A 17,500-nucleotide genomic window follows, 5' to 3' on the forward strand; every position below is an offset into this window, starting at 1 on the left:
TATATCCTGTATGTCCCTTACCAGCTAACGTATTTCTAGATGGAGCATGAATATGGAGCGTCTACCCCAGTTCATGCAAACGCAAATGTCAAATTGCAAGCCAAAAGGAATACTTGGAATTGATGGTGGTGGTAAATATTCATGAAAAAAGGACAAGTTTGTGAACGGCAACACAGATTTTTATAATAAACAACTAAACACGTTACACACGGGACCTTTAAAATAGAAGATACAGCAGGGGATGCTTTAGGACCTGTCAGTCAGGACAGAGGCTTAGCGATGCTAACCATGCTAACACTGGGGACATTAAAATAGACCTCAACTGAATTTGTGGGTGTTGTCCGTGTTTTCATCTTAAACTTTGACCCTCTCACTGGGTGTTTTCACTTCAGCAAAGTTAACTGGAACATTTGGGTCGCCTCTAAATGTCTTCTTCAGCGTTCTGCCAAAGCCGGTCTACGGAAAGCCGTTCCACTCCCTATTCAGCCCCATTGTACCTACTTTGGTTGCAGTTCCACCAGAGTTCCACTGGGGGTGATCACGGTCCAGTGCAAAATGAATGGGACTCTATGGAGCTAGACGGCTAAATGAAAGGGAGTCTATGGAGCTAGACGGCTAAATGAATGGGAGTCTATGGAGCTAGACGGCTAAATGAATGGGACTCTATGGAGCTAGACGGCTAAATTTGTCTCTTTCGCCTGATTGTCGTTGAGAAATCTCAGATTTGATTGTAGTTTTTGCAAGTTCAACATGGATTATAGGTCAAAAGTTGAATGAACAAGTACTTATGTCCTTTCGATTTGTTACAGGTTGAGTCGTTGTTGCCCATAACACGCTAGCATTCTGCTAATGAATGCTGATTGGTCAGTGAAGGACTGATTACGATCGGAGATCCCGCTTGACGGCATCCGAAGCAGAACCAGAATGTCAGAGTGAATATTTCGGCGTGGTCTTTAAAACATTAGCAGACCTCTTTCTAGCACGTGTATTGACAGGGAGAGCCTGACCTGTCAGCTGTGTTGTCGATGCCTCGAGAGAGAAAAGGAAGTGACTCAGAGCTCGCCGTAAAGCAGAATCTCTGGCCGTATATCTGATGACGTCACTGACATTTTAAAAGGCTTTTTAGAACAAAAAAGCCACTTTAAAAAAATCTAACACCCAGCAATGTGTATTTTCTTAGCCTCCCCTTTCAAATGCAACATTCAAATTACTAGACAAAAAAGCAACGGGATCTGTTGGTCCACTCTTATATACTGTCTATGGGAACAGATTGTGCAGTGTCGTAAATCCTCGTACAACAGTGCATGCACGAACATCTTGCGCATGTGCAGAACGGATCGTGTACCGGCAGTTACAAAAAATCCATGGGGTTGTCGCTCTGGGACGCATCGCTCTGGGACGGGCGAGTCTAATGCTGGGAGGGAAAAATTACAGTTATTATTATTACAGTATACTCACTACAAAAAAACTAGACTACACCACCATACGCAGAGTTTGCGGGCCCCCCTGCTGGCTGAAACGGGTAATTGCATTGTTTAAAAAATGAGTGGAATAATTACTTCTGGCATGACCAGATATTTTATAAATATTTTAAATAACCCAAAACAACTAAATGGTGGTAGGTAATACATCTGATTACATATAGGCCTACTGCTTTAGTAAAACAATATTTTTTCAGGGCTCTGGCTCTCACCTGAGACCATTGTCGACGCATATGCAAAAACGAAAACTACTGTTGCACTAGTCTGTCATCTTACCGTGCCAACGGTGTAATAAAGGTTTCCTAGATGCCATGTATATACATTTGCTGTCAGCTTACTAATTGTGCGTTTTGTTTAGATTTGGACTTTTATACGTTTATTCCACTTTGTTTAAACGGCGAGGTGGATCTCCTGATCGCTGTGGATTACTTTTTTTTCGTATCATTGGATTACGGCAAAATACGGATCTTTTTTCTTAACGTGTCTTAACATTTTATGGTGTGATTGCACTTCGTTTCTGCGTTTGGAGAGGCATCTCAACAGACTGGAGGTCCAACACGGATTGGTCACTGTTACATTTCAGTTGAATTCAAGTGTCGGGACACATGCCTTTGGTGAGGGCGATCTGGGTTCAATTCCCACTGCGATACATCAACCAATGTGTCCCTGAGCAAGGCACTTAACCCCTAGTTGCTCCAGAGGCGTGCGACCTCTGACATATATAGCAATTGTAAGTCGCTTTGGATAAAAAACGTCAGCTATATGACATGTAATCAGTCCCTTCAGAACAACGTGATTATGCGATCGTATAATTCAATGCATAATCAGCCAATCTGCATATTTATGCAGGGCCGCATTTTTTCAAATACGCCGCACTTTCGCCGCATAAATTGTCGATTTCCGTTCAAAATATGCAGGGCTTGCATGATTTCATAATCCCCGCATTTTCATTGCAAAAAAGTCACATATATCTTAGCAGAAAGTTGAAAAATATTGCGTTTACTTCACACAAGAGCAGCCATTTGCCCCTGTTGCCATGGGAACGTTATGAAGTGACGTAATTATGCGACGTGGACATCATCAAAAAGCTGCAAACCCCGCGATGAAGCCATGATGAAACCGCAGTTTTTGCAAGTTCCCGCAATTTCATCACATAAAATTGCATAAATATCCCGCATATTCCATCACATTTTTTTAAGAAAACGTGCCGCATAATCAAGGATTTTTGCAACAATCACAAAAAAAAACTCAAAGCAATTTTCTGGAAGGACTGTGTAATGTAATGTAATGGGACATTCGGCCACCGTCTGTCTATTGCGTTCCAAGACAGCCGTGCCATGATTGGATTTCATAAGGGCAAATTGTTAAATTGTTACAATGTTTAAAATCTTTAAAAATAAACATATATTTTTATTTAGCATGTTTGTTTTGTCCATATGTGCTCGTGCTGTGTTCCCCAAGTAGTTGGCCAGGTCTCAGCTCCTACAATTTTTCATTTTTTTTTTGCCCCCCCTGGCTCAAATGTCAAACTCTGCTTATGTAACCACTGATTATTTTGACAGTCAGTGGTTATTATTTAGGCTGACTGTGTCTCCCTGTCTGTGGTCCTCCAGCGGACATCCTGGTCTACATCAACGACAGCTGTGTGTTGGGTCGCTCCCATAAAGAGGTGGTGGAGATGCTGAAGTCGGTGCCGATGGGTCAGAGTGTGGACGTGGTGCTGAGGAGAGGCTACCCGATGCTTTATAACCCTGATGGATGTCCCAAACAGAGCCTGGAGACGGTGCGGTACATATTTACTGTTTATGTCAGGGGTCTCCAACAAGTACTGTAGTTCTTGGCCACTTTCGTTATTTTAATGTAACTGTTAGATGAAGAAAGGTTGGACCCCAGACCCCTGGTTTACGTCTTCTTACAACTTTAATTCTCCCACAGTATGAATCACTAACCTTGTATCTTCTATCTGACTTTTTAACCATTTCAGCAGCCACAGACTCCCAGCGAGCCTCCAAACCCCCCCAATGTGAACCGCGGCCTGACGCACCTCACCTACAGCCGGACGCCGGACGCCAACGGCAGCACGCCAGGTAGGAAAGATCACCCGTCTGTTTTAGCCAGAAACTCAAGTTTTAGAATATTTTTTTGGGGCATTTTAGGCCTTTATTATATAGCACAGCTCAATTCAATTCAATTTATTTATAGTATCAAATCATAACAAGAGTTATCTCGAGACACTTTACAGATAGAGTAGGTCTAGACCACACTCTATAATTTACAAAGCCCCAACTATTCTAGTAATTCCCCCAAGAGCAAGCATTTAGTGAGGAAAAACTCCCTTTTAGGAAGAAACCTGGGACAGACCCAGGCTCTTGGTAGGCGGTGTCTGACGGTGCCGGTTGGGGGTGTGATAAACAGTGGCAATAATAGTCACAATAAAGATAATGGAACAGTGACTACAAATAGTAGTCGTAGTAATTCATGTCATAGCAGGGCACTGCAGGGCGTTACAGGATGTAGCGTGGCACAGCAGAGCATAGCAGGACGTAGCAGGACACTGCAGGGCACTGCAGAGCATAGCAGGACGTAGCAGGACACTGCAGGGCACAGCAGAGCGGAGCTGGACGTAGCAGGACACTGCAGGGCACTGCAGAGCATAGCAGGACGTAGCAGGGCACTGCAGAGCATAGCAGGACGTAGCAGGACACTGCAGGGTACTGCAGAGCGTAGCTGGACATAGCAGGACACTGCAGGGCACTGCAGAGCGGAGCTGGACGTAGCAGGACACTGCAGGGCACTGCAGAGCATAGCAGGACGTAGCAGGACACTGCAGGGTACTGCAGAGCGTAGCTGGACATAGCAGGACACTGCAGGGCACTGCAGAGCGGAGCTGGACGTAGCAGGACACTGCAGGGCACTGCAGAGCATAGCAGGACGTTGCAGGACACTGCAGGGTACTGCAGAGCGTAGCTGGACATAGCAGGACACTGCAGGGCACTGCAGAGCGGAGCTGGACGTAGCAGGACACTGCAGGGCACTGCAGAGCATAGCAGGACGTAGCAGGACACTGCAGGGCACTGAAGAGCGGAGCTGGACATAGCAGGACACTGCAAGGCACTGCAGAGCATAGCAGGACTTAGCAGGACACTGCAGAGCACTGCAGAGCATAGCAGGATTTAGCAGGACACTGCAGGGCACTGCAGAGCGTAGCTGGACATAGCAGGACACTGCAGGGCACTGCAGAGTGGAGCTGGACGTAGCAGGACACTGCAGGGCACTGCAGAGCATAGCAGGACGTAGCAGGACACTGCAGGGCACTGCAGAGTGGAGCTGGACGTAGCAGGACACTGCATAGTACTGCAGAGCGGAGCTGGACGTAGCAGGACACTGCAGGGCACTGCAGAGCATAGCAGGACGTAGCAGGACACTGCAGAGCGGAGCTGGACGTAGCAGGACACTGCAGAGCATAGCAGGACGTAGCAGGACACTGCAGGGCACTGCAGAGTGGAGCTGGACGTAGCAGGACACTGCAGGGCACTGCAGAGCATAGCAGGACGTAGCAGGACACTGCAGGGCACTGCAGAGTGGAGCTGGACGTAGCAGGACACTGCAGGGTACTGCAAAGCAGAGCTGGACGTAGCAGGACACTGCAGGGCACTGCAGAGCATAGCAGGATGTAGCAGGACACTGCAGGGCACTACAGAGCGTAGCTGGACGTAGCAGGACACTGCAAGGCACTACAGAGCGTAGCTGGACGTAGCAGGACACAGCAGAGCACCGCAGAGCGTAGCAGGGTGTAGCAGGGAGTGCAGCAGGACCACAGTGACAGCTCCAACCAAGATCTTGGTGCCATCCTAGTCCAAAGAAATATGCTGGGCGAAAAAAACATAAGGACTCCGGGGAATAAGCTCCCCAGAGCTAGGTTAGTAACATGCATTTCTGGGACAAGGATGCACACAAATGGAAACAAATGGAAAGAGAGAGGAGAGAGCAGCTCAGTGTGTCACAGGAAGGAAGGAAGTCCCCCGGCAGTCTAAAACTATAACAGCATAACTAAGACAGACAGGTTAAGGAGAGGAGCCTGGTCGGGCTAGAACTCTCCCCAACCGGATCGGGCTGTACTGGCCTGCCTCCCTCTACTCTGATTATATTATTGATTATATGGTAGATGAATGTGACGACTATGAAGAGAAGCAGGTGGTCCGGGTTAGTTGGACGCTGCAGCTCCTCACTCCCTAACTATAAGCTTTATCAAAGAGGAGGGTTTTCAGTTTATTCTTAAATGTGGTGACGGTGTCTGCCCGTCACAGCTGAAGATGTGGAAGGGGAGAGAGAGAGGGATGACATGCAGCAAAGGGGCGCAGGTCGGAGTCGAACCTGCGGCCGCTGCAACAAGGACTGAGCCTTTGTACAACTTTTTTTCCAACTTTTAAATTTCATTCGGGTGATCTTTAACAACATCAACATAATCTGCAGTTTTATCTTATTTTTTTTAACAGCTACAGGAAATTCTGCATCTGCATATTCTGTGTCCCTGTTAATCAGTTAACAGCCTGATAATTACTAACTCCTTCATTCTGACATTCAGTAGTGGGCCAAACCCCGCCCTCCTACGCTGCTCCGCCAATGACGAACGGGCTGATAGGCCCGCCGACCCCCACTTCCTCTGACCCCCCCCTGGGTCCACCCCCCCTTCCAGAGAGGACAGCAGCCATTAATCACAGTGACTCTGATGGCGTACTGTCCAACGCTGGAACACGAAGGTGAGAGGAGTTTCAGGGCCCTATTTTAATTATCTCAGCAAACGGCATGAAGCGCCTGGTGCAGGTGTGTTTAGGGCGTGTCCAAATCCACTTTTGCTAGTTTAACGGCGGAAAAAAGGGTCCATGCGCCGGGCGCATGGTTCTAAAGGGTTGTACTTAGTGTCTTCATTAATCAGAGGTGTGTTTTGGGCGTAAAATGCAATAAACCAATCAGAGATCATCTCCCATTCCCTTTAAAAGCCAGGCACGTTTGGACCTTGGAGCATTACTATTATGATGGAGGATTTGCACCGTAATATTTTTATTTGTAATCTTCTGCATGTGTGTGTGCTGCTGTGCGTCCCTGTGTGTGTAACAAGCATAGTGTACGCGCTGTGCACGAGTCTAGGAGCATTTTACTAATGCTCTGTTAAAATAACAATGAAATGCTGCGTTATTGACTTTAGACCAGGTTTTTGTTGGTCAATGGCGCGATCACTTCCCGCTGCCTCAAGACAGCAATACGCCCAGAATGCACCTGAACACACCTCCCTGTAAGACCAGCACACCCAGAATGCACCTGAACACACCTCCCTGTAAGACCAGCATGCCCAGAATGCACCTGAACACACCTCCCTGTAAGACCAGCACGACCATGGGTGCACAGATAGGCGCAGGTGCATTTGCTATTTAAACGAAGTGGGCGCTGGACGGGAAACTGACAACTGCATCGGTCTTAAACTAGCAAAGACACTTGCGTCGGGCTTTGCGCTGCACTGGGAGCAAGATAGGGCCCATCTTAGCACAGTGTATTATGGTGTCCCCCAGGGAAGCTGATTGGGGCCACTGCTTTTCTCTATTTATATTGATGTGCAGCTTCTTATAAACAAAGTCAACTCAATATTGCTGCTTAGATAAGTTTAAAGCATTTGTTGATTATAGAGTGGCAAACATTAATTGATTAGTTGTCAACTTTTAAATTAATCTCCAAGCATTTTGATAATCGATTAATCGGTTTGAGTCATTTTTTATGAAAAATAAGTAAAAAGTCTGTGATGTCAGCTTGTTACATGAGAATATTTTCTAGTTTCTTCTCTCCTCTGTGACAGTAAACTGAATATTTTAGTTGCGGACAAAACAAGACATTTGAGGACGTCATCTCCGCTGATCAGCAGTATTGATTTTAAAAAAAGATTTCATTGATTTAAAAAATGGTCTGCCAGAGTCTATGATCATAACATCCATGACAGTCGCGTATAGTTGGCAACGGTCTCTTATACAGAAAAAGCTGACCGTAGAATGCTGTGATCGACTAATTATAATCAAGTTTCAACAAGGCTGTATAATAACAACCTGTAAAGCTGCCAAGATCTCCTCCATGCCTTATACCGCCTTCAAAGCTCAGATTGGTCGTCTGTGTTTCACGTCAACGAAAACATAAGCTCTATTATTATACCAATGAACAAATCTGAATCGTGGGCGGTTATTCCAAGTACTGGAACCAGGGTGCTAATGAAGGTATTAGTAGTAATTGATAGAAGTTTCTGAAGTGTGTTTGTATAACTTATCTTCTCCTGCTCCTTGCAGATCTTCTCTGATTCGCTTCAACAGCAGCACTCTCCCCGCCTTCTCTTCCTCCTCCCTCCTCCACCATCAGAGCTCCAAGTCTTCAGAGAGTGACCTGTCTACGTCAACGCTCCCAATCTCCTCCTCCACGCTCCCCATCTCGTCCTCGTCCTCCCACACTCTGTCCAAACTGCCCCTCTCTCTGCCAGAGACCGGCCTGCTCCAAAACTCCACCAGCCCCAGTACCGCTAACAACCCCACCTCCTCCACACCTCCTGGGGCTCCTGTGCAACGCCCACCAATGCCCCAGACTTCCCTCGCCCTGACTCCACCCAAAGACGTCCCACCCTGCGGCTTTAATGGCTGTCCAGCCAATCACCAAGCACCCTCCCCACCATCCCAAAGAAACTCTGGGCTGGTGCTCCCCCTCGGGGCAGGGTCGCCCGGCTCAGCTCGGAGTGGGGAGCTTGTACCGGTGGCCCTCGGGCGAAGTGAGAGTGGGGGGCTTGGGTTCAGCGTAATGGCCGGGGGGCAAGGAGGTCAGCTGGCAGTGGTGAGGCGGGTCTGGGATCGAAGGCACTGCCCCTCGCTGCAGCCGGGGGACGCTATAGTGAAGATCAACGGGGCGGACGTACAGAGCCTCAGCTTCTCCCAGGTAAAATTCTTGCGTGATCTCGTTTTCGCTGTGGGAACATAGGGCTGTGGGACCATTGGGCTTTGGGACCATTGGGCTGTAGGAACATAGGGCTGTGGGACCATTGGGCTGTAGGAACATAGGGCTGTGGGACCATTGGGCTGTAGGAACATAGGGCTGTAGGAACATAGGGCTGTGGGACCATTGGGCTGTGGGACCATTGGGCTGTAGTAACATAGGGCTGTAGGAACATAGGGCTGTGGGACCATTGGGCTGTAGGAACATAGGGCTGTGGGACCATTGGGCTGTAGGAACATAGGGCTGTAGGAACATAGGGCTGTGGGACCATTGGGCTGTGGGACCATTGGGCTGTAGGAACATAGGGCTGTGGGACCATTGGGCTGTAGTAACATAGGGCTGTAGGAACATAGGGCTGTGGGACCATTGGGCTGTAGGAACATAGGGCTGTAGGAACATAGGGCTGTAGGAACATAGGGCTGTAGGACCATAGGGCTGTGGGACCATTGGGCTGTGGGACCATTGGGCTGTAGGAACATTGGGCTGTAGGAACATTGGGCTGTGGGAACATAGGGCTGTGGGACCATTGGGCTGTGGGACCATTGGGCTGACCACTGCGCAGCAGGTGTAGCCAGTTAAAAGGTACAGTCCTCGGCACATCCGATCCGTAAACGGTCTGCATACATTACGGGTGCAATGTAGCCAAAGTGTTACACCAGGATGGAAAATCTTCTGAAACAGGATTTAACATTCATGGCACCATTTCCATTTAAACCTATTTTAAATGAATGATAACCATTGGTGCATTTCTTTCCTCAGGTCCAGAGAGTCCTGCAAGAACACACCAACCAGGGAGAGGTGGTACTACTGGTCTACAGAGGAGGTACTACTGAACCCCCTAACTCGAATCCATTCAATAGTCGTGTTTCCATAAACAGTCGTGATAAAACAACCTCAAAAGGGCAAAAAAGTTTGAGGTGGTTTTTGCCTTTGTGGAAAAAGAGTTGATGCTCTACGTGAATGGGATATGGAAATTACTTCGCTACATCAGAACTTATTTAGCAAACGTTTAACTCCCCGGACTGATCAGCTGTTTGCTGTCGGCGTCTTCCTGGATATTCCTGTAACGTGTCTTCGTCTCTGAAGAGCCTGAAACATGCCCAACATCAGCTGACATCAAGGAATAATTAATCCAAATTCCAGAAGACATGTTTCTTTGTAGATGTTTAGATGGTCAAGTCGACTAGTTTTGTTTCCGGTTAGCAACCTCTACTTCTTCAACTCTGTTTAGTGGCAGATTACAGCCATGCGTAGCCTATAGCGCCAACTTCTGACCTACTTGCTGTAGCTGTTTATTCGCATAGCCAGCTCTACCTCCACAGCGCTGTAGAAGAAGGTCTGGCTACACCACAGATGCATTCTGGGATAAGAGAAAACAACGCTCTGAGTTGTTTGCATTTCTTTAAACCAATCACAACGGTCTTGGGTGGCGCTAAGCTCTGGACGCAGTGACGGTGGCTCTGCTAAATAGTCTCAGGAAGGAACTTGTTTTGGTGTAACATTTGCACCCCACAAAAGAAAACGCCACATACAATATTAAATGAAGTTAACTGTTGACACAATACAGTAACGTGAGCTATTTAAATTAGCTGATACATGGTTAAACCTCATTGGCTCTTACCAGTGTATCTCCGTGTGTACTTCGTCCACAGCAATCCCACCAATCAGTCCCAAAACGTCCCAGTTAGAGAGGAAATGACCTAAACATATTCTTTGTAAATCTTTACAATCATTCCCTACCAAGCAGGCTGCCTTGTTAGACCGTCCACATCTTCTTCAAAACTTGACATTTTCAACGTGTAGCTCGCTAGCTCGAAGTTTGTTGTTGTTTCCCGAAGCAAACAGAGTTTGAGAACGGCAACACACAGAGAGAGGAAGGGGAGGGATGTCAGGCAATTATCCTGGAAATGTACTTCTTTTGATGGAGACTCATTCGCTCTGAACCAGTTGATGGAAACGCGGCTAATTCACATTTTTAAAAGTTTCCTTAAAATTCGCTTGACAATTACATATAAAAACCGTTGACTGTAAATTAGTGGACAGAGCATGTGTGACGTCACCCATTGGTTTGTGGAGATCTGCTATGAGTCGTTTGCCGTTACGGGCGCAGCTGTCTTGGTTGCGGATGTGGCGATTTTAGACGAGAGGGAGGAGTGAGGGAGGAGCTGCTTACACTCCACGTTACATTACACACTTTCACTGGCAATCACATCATACAGTCCTTCCAGAAAATTGTTTTTTTGTGATTGTTGCGGGCAAAAATCCTTGATTATGCAGTACATTTTCTTAAAAAATGCGATGGAATATGCGGGATATTTATGTAATTTTATGCGATGAAATTGCGGGAACTTGCAAAAATTGCGGGAACTTGCAAAAATTGCGGGAACTTGCAAAAACTGCGGTTTCATCATGGCTTCATCGCGGGGTTTGCAGCTTTTCGATGATGTTCACGTCGCGTAATTACGTCACTTCATAACGTCACTTCATAACGTCACTTCATAACGTTCCCATGGCAACAGGGGCAAATGGCTGCTCTTGTGTGAAGTAAACGCAACATTTTTCAACTTTCTGCTAAGATATATGTGACTTTTTTGCAACGAAAATGCGGGGATTATGAAATCATGCAAGCCCCGCATATTTTGCGCGGAAATCGGCAATTTATGCGGCGAAATTGCGCCGTATTTGAAGAAATGCGGCCCCCCGCATAAATATGCAGATTTTGGCTGATTATGCATTGAATTATGAGATCACATAATCACGTTTTGCTGGAGGGACTGATCATAGCCACGCCCTAAAACACCCCCTGCTTTATCACCGATTTTAAAATAAACAAGACCATAATTCAGAAAATGAACATCATTCTGTGTTGCAGAAGACTTAAAACTAGCGATTGAGAGCATCAACTCATTATGAAAATGTTTACTGAGGTAATAAATCAAGTGAGAAGTGGGTCACTTTCTCATAGTCTTCTACAGAAACCGACCTCCTTTTGCAACCGCATGTGTCGCCCCCTGCAGGAATTCAGATAGAAAGCAGGTTTAAGGAGTCTCCCCCTGCAGGAATTCAGATAGAAAGCAGGTTTAAGGAGTCTCCCCCTGCAGGAATTCAGATAGAAAGCAGGTTTAAGGAGTCTCCCCCTGCAGGAATTCAGATAGAAAGCAGGTTTAAGGCACTTCCGCATTTGCAGCACTTTCGTCGAACCGGATGCTTTGTCCATTAATATTATACAGGCTATGGTAAACACGGGTATTAATGATTATCATTTATAGCAACTGATTACAGGTTAGCACCAATACAAACATGAGTAGTGTTGAAACAACAAAAAACATTAATAACTTTCTCCCTTCCACAGGTCCGATGTCTTCCCCAGTCGTCACCCCTAACCTCTACAAGCCCCTTCCCTCCCCACACGGCCTGGCCACCCCTTCTTCCTCCCACCCCTCGACTTCAGCCGACTTGCCTTCCCCGTCCACGTGTGCCTTGGTCCCCCCACTCAGCCAGGCTGGCGTGGTCCTGGAGAGTCCCCAGGAGGGGCACCTACCAGCAGCAGGGACCCACCAAGGTAACTGCGCTGATCGAGTCCTGCATTGAAATAAAATGGATAGAAAGGCCATTGAACTGTTTCCCGTGGTCATTTGATTGGTACACAACAAAATGGCAATTGTTGTTAGTTGTCATAGTGACAATTTGCATCAGTGGGGCTGTAAACTGTGTCGCAGCTCGCTGGGAGGAGAGCCGCTGACGCAGCTCGGGAGATGTTCTCGGAGTTGCAGGGAGAGAGGTTAGAGACAGTTAGACCCAACAGCAGTGGATCAGAAGACTGCTAACGTTAGACCCAGCGGCAGTGGGTCAGGGGACCGCTAACGTTAGACCCAGCAGCAGTGGGTCAGGGGACCGCTAACATTAGACCCAGCAGCAGTGGGTCAGGGGACCGCTAACGTTAGACCCAGCGGCAGTGGGTCAGCGGACCGCTAACGTTAGACCCAGCGGCAGTGGGTCAGGGGACCGCTATCGTTAGACCCAACAGCAGTGGGTCAGGGGACCGCTAACGTTAGACCCAGCGGCAGTGGGTCAGCAGACCGCTAACGTTAGACCCAGCAGCAGTGGGTCAGGGGACCGCTAACGTTAGACCCAGCAGCAGTGGGTCAGGGGACCGTTGTCGTTAGACCCAGCGGCAGTGGGTCAGGGGACCGCTAACGTTAGACTCAGCGGCAGTGGGTCAGGGGACCGCTAACGTTAGACCCAACAGCAGTGGGTCAGGGGACCGCTAACGTTAGACCCAGCGGCAGTGGGTCAGCAGACCGCTAACGTTAGACCCAACAGCAGTGGGTCAGGGGACCGTTGTCGTTAGACCCAGCGGCAGTGGGTCACCATCAGTGTTGTATAAAGTACTAGAAAGCAATACTATACTAGAAAAAGACTTTGGTAGAAGTGAACGTTACCTTTTAGAATATTACTTAAGTAAAAGTCTTAAAGTATTTGATATATACTGTACTTAAGTATTAAAAGTAATTTTCTGATATTTAATCTACTTAAGTATTTGAAGTAAAAGTAAAAAGTTTTTTTTTTTTTTTTTTTTTTTAAAAGCAAGCGGTTAGAACTTTTACTGTGAACTTTATTGTGGCTTTCTTACAGTAAAGCATATTCAGGGTTCCCATATCTTCTTAATCATCACCGAGTTCACCACTATCGTCGGGGTGGTCGTCTACGATAACGGGAGGTCCTCCAGTAGCTGCTCGTGCTTCCATGGCGGTTTCAGTTGTGCGTCCTCCTCCTCCTTTAGCAACAAACAAGCGCTGAAATAGAGCGCGCGGCGTGCGGAGCGTGCGTAATGCAATCTAAGAGCAATGATTCGCCAAACCTCCCTTATTGCAGTCGCACACATTTCTTCTAATTTTATTTTTTTAGTAACGAGTAACAAAGATGCTTAGTGGAAATATAACGGAGTAAAATATACATTTTATCTAGGAAATGTAGTGGAGTAAAAGTGAAAGTTGACATAAATTTAAATAGCGAAGTAAAGACAGATACAGTACAGATACGTGAAATTTCTACTTAAGTACGGTAACGAAGTATTTGTACTCCGTTACATTACAACACTGGTCAGCGGACCGCTAACGTTAGACCCAGCAGCAGTGGGTCAGCGGACCGCTAACGTTAGACCCAGCAGCAGTGGGTCAGCGGATCGCTAACGTTAGACCCAGCAGCAGTGGGTCAGCGGACCGCTAACGTTAGACCCAGCAGCAGTGGGTCAGCGGACCGCTAACATTAGACCCAGCAGCAGTGGGTCAGTAGACCGCTAACGTTAGACCCAGCAGCAGTGGGTCAGCGGATCGCTAACGTTAGACCCAGCAGCAGTGGGTCAGCGGACCGCTAACGTTAGACCCAGCAGCAGTGGGTCAGTAGACCGCTAACGTTAGACCCAGCAGCAGTGGGTCAGCGGATCGCTAACGTTACCGGCAATTTCCACTGGATGCGGAACGTCTCCGGAACGTCGACGGAGTCATTAGGTTTCCAGTAAAGTCAGTGTGTGTATTTCCACTGACTGCAGAACGTCTGCGTCCCGACTCCGTCCCAGCTCCGTCAGTCCGCAGCCCTCCGGAGCAGATACTCAGAGCTTCTATTTTTGACGGACGACGGAGAGCTCCGCAGCAATTCAGCACAATTCAGATTGTGCGGGACAGGAAGTCGAGCACAGAAACAAAATAAAACATCCGGTTACTTTTCAAAATAAAATACACCGTGCTCACGGCAGGTCATATTCCCTGCACTACACCTTGAAAACACAGCACAGAGTAGTTTCCCCTCTACTCCTCTGGATGGAAACAAACTGGTGTTGGTTTTGTGGTTCTGTTTATAGAAACTACATCCTGTTATATCGCGCGAACATACGTCAATTCGCGAGATCTCGTGGTTGGCTGGCCGCAGCCGTTACACAACAAATCCGGACCTGGTGGGTATTGACGGACTGCGGAGCACGCAGCCGTTTCGCAGCGGAGCCGGTTCGCAGATGTTCTGCATCCTGTGGAAATCCACGGTTAGACCCAGCGGCAGTAGGTCAGCAGACCGCTAACGTTAGACCCAGCGGCAGTAGGTCAGCAGACCGCTAACGTTAGACCCAGCGGCAGTGGGTCAGTGGACTGCTAACGTTAGACCCAGCAGCACTGGGTCAGCGGACTGCTAACGTTAGACCCAGCGACAGTGGGTCAGGGGACCGCTAACGTTAGACCCAGCAGCAGTAGGTCAGGGGACCGCTAACGTTAGACCCAGCAGCAGTGGGTCAGGGGACCGCTAACGTTAGACCCAGCAGCAGTGGGTCAGGGGACCGCTAACGTTAGACCCAGCAGCAGTGGGTCAGCGGACCGCTAACGTTAGACCCAGCAGCAGTGGGTCAGCGGACCGCTAACGTTAGACCCAGCGGCAGTAGGTCAGCGGACCGCTAACGTTAGACCCAGCGGCAGTGGGTCAGCGGACCGCTAACGTTAGACCCAGCAGCAGTGGGTCAGGGGACCGCTAACGTTAGACCCAGCAGCAGTGATTTCAACCGATGCCGTCACTCTTAAAACATGTAGCAATGCATTCCACAGTCTAGGAGCGACTGTTTCAAAGGCTCGGCCACCTTTTGTAGCTGTAGCCTCAATCTGACCCCTCTTTGTTTTCCAGGGGCCCCTCCCGCCCAGACGCCAAACGGGCCCCCAGCCTCGGCCCTCATCCAGAGCACCAGCTTCCTGGACTCGGTTCCTGTGACGCTGACCTTGGAGCCACGTGATCTGCTGGGAGTGGAGGAGAGCGCCGGGGGCCCTCCTCCCACCAGAGGGGGGGGCGCCCTGGGAGCCACAGCCAAGGATGGGAGAGGAGGAGTAAAGACAGTGGAAGTGGAGCTGAGGAGAAGGTCGGGAGAAGGATTTGGATTCGTCATCGCCTCTCAGGAAGTGACCAACGGGGGTGAGTCTTTGCTGATGGAGACTACATGTCACCAGGGTTCATAATTTAAAAATCGTCCACCAGACAAAAGGCTAGTGAATGTTCAAACTTTACCAGCCATTCAAAAGATAGTCTCGATAGATTGCCAGACCTTCCTCCACGGCGCTGCGGAGGAGGGTCTGTCTAATCCACATTCAGCATTCAGGGATGGGAGAAAAACGTGCTCTGGTTTATTGCCATTTCTTTAAACCAATCACAATTGTCGTGGGAGGGGCTAAGCTCTCTGCCTCTGCAACATAGTCTGCTAAATAGTCTCAGGAAGGAACTTGTTTTGGTGGAACATGTGTACGTTCAAAAGTAGTTTTAGTCGTGCAACAGAAAACAGATAAGATATATAGTTGTATTGTCTGTTCACACAGAAGATTTTCTTGCATCGTCTGCTCCAATAATCAACAGATAACATTAAAAAACATCTGTATGGTCACCCAACAAACATCTGACACACCTTTCCGTAACGCACACACATGCACGCACGCACGCACACACATGGCTGTATGGTTCGGCCATACAGTCAGAGACATTGACAAAAAAAGTCAATTAAGTCGATTGAAAGGTTGTTCAGAAGACAGGACTTCCTCCTGGGACCTTTATTAAGATTGATGGAGTATCTGTTTAGATTTCGACACACACTCAGTGTTTGAATGCCACTTTGATGCAGTGTTATAAGAGTGTGTATTCAGTGTGGGTCTACCTGTGAACACACACTTCAGTGCTAAACTTTAGCACCGTGCTAATGTTTTGTGATCTTTAGCAGCTTAAGAACACACAAGTTGGTGTTGGTAGAGTCTCTAAGAACAGATCAGTCATGTTTGTTTGTTCATAATGTGGCTGTAGTGAGCTCTGCAGCCTGCAGGGGGCGCTGACGGCTCTGTGCATGTGTGTTCACACACAGTACAGTTGTAACAAGTCTGGTTGATTAAAGCAGCAGCTGAGCTTCTGTGTTTGTTTCACCGAGTCAACGGCAGTCAACTGGAAGGTTAACGGCACAGTTAAAGAGACCTCAAACGCATCGCCTCCTCTGAAACAGAAATAATAATCTCCTCTGTTAGTGTGTGTGTGTGTGTGTGTGTGTGTGTGTGTTTTATCTGCTCTCTGTTGGCCACGCCCCCTCCTTTTCCAGCTGTCTCTCTCTCTTTCTCTCTCACTCTCGCTAGCTCATACTCAGTCTCGCTTTTCTCAGCTTTCAGAGGCACAACCTGCCTCACACAGAGACAGACAGGCAGAGAGAGAGACAGACAGGCAGAGAGACAGACAGACAGACAGACAGACCGTGCAGTTGTAGTTTCTTGTGTTTGTTTGTTTCTAGTCTGTTCATAATGTTGGAGCGACTGCAGTCGGCGCTGAAAACTGTGAAGGACTCCAAACGTAAGTCCCTCTGTGTGTATGTGTGTATGTGTGTGTGTGTGTGTGTGTGTGTGTGTGTGTGTGTGTGTGTGTGTGTGTGTGTGTGTGTGTGTGTGTGTGTGTGTGTGTGTATGTGTGTGTGTGTGTGTGTGTGTGTGTGTGTGTGTATGTGTGTGTGTGTGTGTGTGTGTGTGTGTGTGTGTGTGTGTGTCTGTGTGTGTATGTATGTGTGTGTGTGTGTATGTGTGTGTGTGTGTGTGTGTGTGTGTGTGTGTGTGAGATGTTTCCTCCTATCAGCACTGGCAGTGAAGTTATGTCTTCATAATATTTTGGCCTGAGGTTCATACTTGTGCGTTGGTGTGTGCGTCGATCTCAGCAGGGCCGGCATGTGTGTGTGTGTGTGTGTGTGTGTGTGTGTGTCTGTGTGTGTGTGTGTGTGTGTGTGTGTGTGTGTGTGTGTGTGTGTTAGAGCGAGTGAGAGTGTCGGTGATTATCTTCGGAGCGGGGACCAACCCTAGAGTCATAGTGAGAGAAAGTCAGGTACACATCAGACTACGGCGTAGGGTCCGCCGTAGGTTCGTGTCTCCACGGACCTACGTACATGGCCACGGCGCAGATTTTACGCAGAAGTATAAATCAAGCTTGAGCCACACGCCGGATGTCAGGCTTTAAAG

The 17,500-nt window shown here is 48.1% G+C and overlaps 1 protein-coding gene across 4 annotated transcripts in view; it reads left to right on the plus strand.

The window, feature by feature from the left end:
* The window catches only part of magixa (MAGI family member, X-linked a), a 92,351-nt gene that overhangs the window by 40,437 nt on the left and 34,414 nt on the right, over positions 1-17,500 (plus strand). For 3 of the 4 annotated variants that reach the window (XM_036008178.1, XM_036008177.1, XM_036008175.1), the window contains exons 10-16: positions 3,095-3,264; positions 3,466-3,568; positions 6,067-6,241; positions 7,808-8,441; positions 9,258-9,321; positions 11,851-12,060; positions 15,162-15,443. In XM_036008178.1, the coding sequence (XP_035864071.1) occupies positions 3,095-3,264; positions 3,466-3,568; positions 6,067-6,241; positions 7,808-8,441; positions 9,258-9,321; positions 11,851-12,060; positions 15,162-15,443 (1,638 nt within the window). The remainder of the gene's footprint in view (positions 1-3,094; positions 3,265-3,465; positions 3,569-6,066; positions 6,242-7,807; positions 8,442-9,257; positions 9,322-11,850; positions 12,061-15,161; positions 15,444-17,500) is intronic. The other variant, XM_036008176.1, reaches the window with a different exon arrangement.

This window comes from Sander lucioperca, chromosome 12, assembly GCF_008315115.2.
Source record: "Sander lucioperca isolate FBNREF2018 chromosome 12, SLUC_FBN_1.2, whole genome shotgun sequence".
Taxonomy (NCBI): domain Eukaryota; kingdom Metazoa; phylum Chordata; class Actinopteri; order Perciformes; family Percidae; genus Sander; species Sander lucioperca.